General features: G+C 34.4%; 1 protein-coding gene across 1 annotated transcript in view; it reads left to right on the forward strand.

Moving 5' to 3' along the window:
* The window catches only part of LOC104985671 (neurobeachin), a 200,171-nt gene that overhangs the window by 145,742 nt on the left and 48,429 nt on the right, over positions 1-6,000 (forward strand). The window contains exon 17 of the mRNA XM_010835938.1: positions 1,367-1,459. Within this exon, the coding sequence (XP_010834240.1) occupies positions 1,367-1,459 (93 nt within the window). The remainder of the gene's footprint in view (positions 1-1,366; positions 1,460-6,000) is intronic.

Here is a 6,000-nt window from a genome sequence, read left to right on the forward strand (position 1 = left end):
TCGATCCCTGAGTCAGAAAGATCCCTGAAGTAGGAAGTGCCAACTCACTCCCGTGTTCTTTTCTGTGAAATCTCATGGCAGGCTGCATATAGTCCATGGGGTCACAAAAGAATTCGACACGACTTAGTGACTAAAACATCAATGACAAAATAATAACTTTTCTGTTCTCATACTTGTCTTTTTTTTTTTTTCATTACTGATATTGGTCCTTAATAATTCTGAAAGTATATTTCAGTGTAAATTTACATTCATTTAAGAACTTGAATGGCAAGAACTGGAGTGGCAGCCCACTCCAGTATTATTGCCTGGAGAATCCTATGGACAGAGGAACCTGGCAGGCTACAGTCCATGGGGTCACAAAGAGTCGGACACAACTGAGTGACTAATGCTAATAACTTGAGGCTTTTCTAAAAAACTATCTTCTGAAGGAAGTAATCACTCTTCTCATCATCTATTCTTCAGTAGAGTAATAAGATAGTATTATCAACAATATATTATTTTGTTTTTAATAGTATAAGCTACTGTTAAACAATTTAAAATAGATGTTATTAACTTTCAATTATTTGTTTTTCTCTGTTACTGTCCCTGAAATGATAGGAAAATTATACTTTGCAAACAGATCGGAGAGAACTGAGCAACTAAGTATCCACACACCTTACAGGAAAAAAAAATTATTTTTTGGAAAAAAATGAGATAAAATTTCTGAAGTACATATAAATATTATTTGAAGGGATTGTAAGTTAGGTCATATGTTAGTATGTTGTACAACACATTTGCGTAGGAACCAAGAATTGAAACTCTTTGAGGAAACAAGTTTGCTTTTTCTGCTACTTCCTATATAGCTGCTTTATTCTTCTGTATATAGACTCACCTTTGTGAACAGAGCAAGGCTGTCCTACCGTTTCTGTTCTAAATCATTTCCTAATTCAAGAGCCCAACAAAGATTAGCTATTGTTTCTCAGAACTTATTCCAAATTTTCAGAAAAGAAAAATTGAGCAGGTATGTACTCCCGTGGTCCAATTAGCCATAACCAGGAAAAAAGGTCATTAAGTACAAATGTTAGGGGAAATTCTAATAGAAGAAGAAATGTGGCTTAACTGAGCATGAGTCTTAATATTGAAAATTATATTCTATGTGCTGGGAGGCATTACTTATGAACAACCAATTGCTTTGTCCTTTTGAGTATGTATTTGAAGTTCAAATAAAAAGAAAACTAATATGCTAGTTTTCAAATTTTTTCAAAGAATTTAAAATTCTGAGATATTTTATGTTTTATACATTTATAATTTCCTTGTAAAGTATAGAGTGCTTATATTTTTAATATTCAAATGTGCTCAAAAGATCATTTATTTCTATATATTTTAGGGTAATCTACAAATTATTGGCCTCTAAAAGTGAAAGTATTTGGGTTCAAGCTCTGAAGGTTCTGGGATATTTTCTGAAGCATTTAGGTCACAAGTAAGTTGATGTTTTTCATAATGAATTATAGAAGTATCTACTGAAATTGTGTTTTTACTGGTTTAGTAACACGTAAATTTGATTGGAATGATGTTACAATGAAAATAACTTCTTATGGTAAAAAGAAAAACATTTTATGAAAGAATGTTTTTTTAACAGTTTCTCACACTTAAGTAATTTACTTTATTCCTGTTGCATGCTTTTAAAGATAATGTAACATATTTCATCAACTAAAATAAAGGACATGGGGATATGCTTTCAATGAAAGCTTTCTTGACACAGGCAAATATGTATATTGAGGTTTTGCTGACAGCTAAGTCAATATTTAATATCTGTTTGTATTATTTTCTAATTTTGAGGCTTATTGTGATTTGAAGATCCTACAATATTCCTTTTTTCCCCAAAGTCCAGAGTTTAGACACTTTTAAAAATCATTTGCTGAGAAAAAAATAAACAAAAATCACTTGCTGATATAATGAATGTTTTTCATACTATGTTGTCCTGTGCATGAATAGTCTTGTATAAGTCCATTTTATATACAAATGAGCCCAAATACTGCCATTTAGCAACGATGGATAGGGTTCCTCTCAGAATTTTTGAATTGCTAATTTTTTTTTGGTATTTTGAACTGTGGAGAGTGATCAATAATACTAATGAAAATTTCACACCATTCAGATAAAACATGTCTAACATGCTAAATAGTCTAGAAAAGTAAATATTATTTTCATTTTGTTACCAAATCAATAGTTAAGAGAGAATGGTGATATTATAGATCTAGAGAATAGTTCAACAAAGCCAGGATTGTAGAAAAGAGTAATGTGTACTTGAGGAACTGTAAGTTTACTAGGTGATAGAATACCAGGAGTGAGAGCATATTCAGTTTTAACTTCAAGAGATATGGCTCATGGCACCCCACTCCAGTACTCTTGCCTGGAAAATCCCATGGACGGAGGAGCCTGGTAGGCTTCAGTCCATGGGGTCGCGAAGAGTCGGACACGATTAAGCGACTTCACTTTCACTTTTCACTTTCATGCATTGGAGAAGGAAATGGCAACCCACTCCAGTGTTCTTGCCTGGAGAATCCCAGGGACGGGGGAGCCTGGTGGGTTGCCGTCTATGGGATCGCACAGAGTCAGACACGACTGAAGTGACTTAGCAGCTTAGCAGCATTTAACTTTGGTTAAGAATAGGAAATTGATTGGGAATAATTAATAAAGGCTTCTTCCCTCTATGCAAGCTCTTAAAAATTGTCAAGAAACACACATTTTAAAACATAGAAATGTGGAAACGATAAGCAGAACTAACCAGTACATGAAGAATAGTCACTGGAAAATATTGCCATGAAGTACACAATAAATATAGTTAAAATTTTTACTGTAAGTTTAAAAAGTAAGAAAGAATTTCTTGTGAGAAAGGGAAGCTCCAAAGCAGAAATTTACGAAGTTAGAAGAAATGATGGAATAACTTTGAAATGTTGAATCATGAGCTAACAAAAATTTCAAACAAATTGGAAGGATAAACTCTCACACAAAAATGAAATTGGAAGATGCTCAAGGAAGAGAAACTCTGTGGATAGCACAGTAAGGTACACGGAAGATAAAAATGAAAACAAAGCAAATAATGTGCATGGAATATATGGATGCGCATTATATGGATGAATACAAAAGAGTTCAGAAGGATTAAAGAGGAAATGATCCATACAGAAGACATAGAAATTCCAAAAACATAAACAGCGTAAATAGAGTTTCCAAATAAGAAAAGCAGAACAATGTAACTAAACAAGTGTTTTTAAACCTATAATTCAGTGAGCTTCTAATATAGATCTTGCCATCCATATTAAAGGGTATATGCTGTGTACCAAGAACATTTTTCTTGAAATGGTCTGTAGAAAAGTATACTATTGGATTTAAATATAATTTTTTTAAGTCCTTTTTTCAACATTCACAAGTTAAAGGGAAAAAAAGTTACTCTGGGCTTCAGCTTGTCTACGACAACCATCAGTAGAAAATGTAAAGCAGTAGCTGTCAAGTACTCAAGAAAATGGAAACCAAAGTATCCTTTACATAAAAGTGTGCTGCCAAACAATTTTTAATCATGTAAGGAACTGTTTTTCTGAATAATTCTTGAGAAAATTACTAGGGGTTAAGTTCAGCCAATTAGGACTGACTGGACAGACTACAGCCAAGTACTCTTGATGAACACTGAATTAATTTAATAGTAAAACTAAGACTAAAACAAATAACAGACCGGTATCTCCTTTTTGTATGCCCTAATAAGGTAGAAATTCTATTGTTATAATGAATTGAGAAAGAACTAGGGAAAGGAGGAAACTAGACAAAGTTCAAAGAATCAAAGGATATCCATGTAAGCTGACAATAAAAATGTAGGCCTATTGAATAAAATTTGATGCTTTAGGAGAGAGGAAAATTTGAGTAAATATGGAGATTTTATCATTGCCCATCATTGGGAAATACATGAACTGCCTACACATAAAGGACCTCTTATTCCTTTATAACAACAAAGATGAACAGTTAAAACTGTAATGCTCATCAAGACTTCCCTGGTAGTCCAGTGGTTAAGACCCTGTGCTTCCAATGCAGGGGGCATAGGTTTGGTCCCTCGTTGGGAAACTTGAGCTCCCAAACGCCATGCAGCCAAGAAAAAGAAAAGATGAAACAAAGAAAACTGTAACGCTGTCAATATATTAAAAAATACTGTATAAATAAAACTGAGAACAATGCATATAATGGATGATTTTTAAAAATCTATAAAATTCAAGAAGCATAAAACGTGACATATGCATGCTAACTCCTTTCAGTTGTGTCCGACTCTTTGTGACCCCATGGACCATAGCCCACCAGGCTCCTCTGACCATGAGAGTCTGTAGGCAAGAATTAAGGTGTGGGTTGCCATGCCGTCTTCCAGGGGATCTTCCTATCTAGGAATCAAATCCACATATCTTAAAGTCTCTTGCATTGGTGGCATGTTCTTTACCACTAGTGCCACCTGGGAAACCCAAAACTGTAATACATAAATACAAATGAAAAAAATCAGGAATCATGGTCTTATTATTGGACAAGTTAGAATTCAAGCCAAAAAGCAATAAACAACATAAACAAAGATACTTTATAATATTAAAGGTTGAAACTTTAATGAAACAGAAATTACAGGAGAAATAATCACTAATAATTTAAAACATTGAAACAAACTCTAATTCACCCCAGCCCATAAAAAGGCAAAAGGGAGAGGAATATAAATAGTAAAGTAAATCTGATTAATATAGCTTAAAGTCAGTAGGTACCACATTAATAAAGACTGTAACTCCCAAGTGCTTATGGAACATGAATGAAAATTTGACTTGGTGTGAAAGTGAAAGTATTAGTTTCTCGGTCATGTCTGACTCTTTGCCACCCCATCGACTGTAGTCAACCAGGCTCCTCTGTCCATGCAGTTCTCCAGGCAAGAATACTGGAGTGTGTTGCCATCCCTTTTCCAGGGATCTTCCCAACCCAAGGATCAAACCTGGGTCTCCTGCATTGCAGGCAGATTCTTTACCATCTGAACCACCAGGGAGGCTGGACATGGTAGGGTGTAGTAGGGTCAAAGAAAAAAATCCAAAACAGAGAGACAAAACGGTCAAGATTTTCTTGTTAAAATGCAACAAAATTGAAAATAGGAATAAAATTAAAAAAATAAAGTTTCTTCTTCCTAGACATTTAAAATTTATTAAACAACTTTTGTGTCAAAGAGAAAGTACACTGAAATTGCAGAATTTTTAGAAAACAACTTCAAAACCCCATTGAATACAGCTAAAGAAGTGCTTGGGAGAAGGAACTGGCAACCCACTCCAGTATTCTTGCCTGGAGAATCCTGTAGACAGAGGAGCCTGGAGGGCTGCTGTCCATAGGGTCGCACAGAGTTGGACACAACTGAAGTGACTTAGCATGCATGCATGCATTGGAGAAGGAAATGGCAACCTACTCCGGTATTCTTGCCTGGAGAATCCTTGGGTCAGAGGAGCCTGGTGGGCTGCGTCTATAGGGTTGCACAGAGTTGGACACGACTGAAGCAACTTAGCAGCAGCAGCAAAGAAGTACTTAGAGGAATATCATAGCTATGAAACAATAGAAAAGAAATACAGAATAAAAGAATTAAAGCATAAACATTAGATAAGGAATTACAATAAATGGAAATAATAAATTAGAAAGTAGGAATTAAAGATTTAAAAGACAGATAATCATTTAAAATCTGATTTTTTAAAAATTGTAATAAAAATGGCTAGCTAACCGCTAAGCAACTGAAGAAAGGGCAAATGTAATGAATGTACAAAATCAGTGATAATTTTCTTAATTAGTATAGAAACTGAGGAAGTTAAAAGAATCTTGCATGATGAGCTTTCTCTAGAAATTGGTAAGACAACCCAGTAGAAGAATAGGCAAGGATGTATGTAAGTGAACAATTTATAGAGGCAAATACATGTGGCACAACTGTATTTGAAAGGAGGTAAATTCTACCTCTAGTAGAATATATATATTATATAT

This window comes from Bison bison, unplaced genomic scaffold (assembly GCF_000754665.1).
Source record: "Bison bison bison isolate TAMUID 2011002044 unplaced genomic scaffold, Bison_UMD1.0 scf7180017864056, whole genome shotgun sequence".
In the NCBI taxonomy this organism is placed as follows: domain Eukaryota; kingdom Metazoa; phylum Chordata; class Mammalia; order Artiodactyla; family Bovidae; genus Bison; species Bison bison.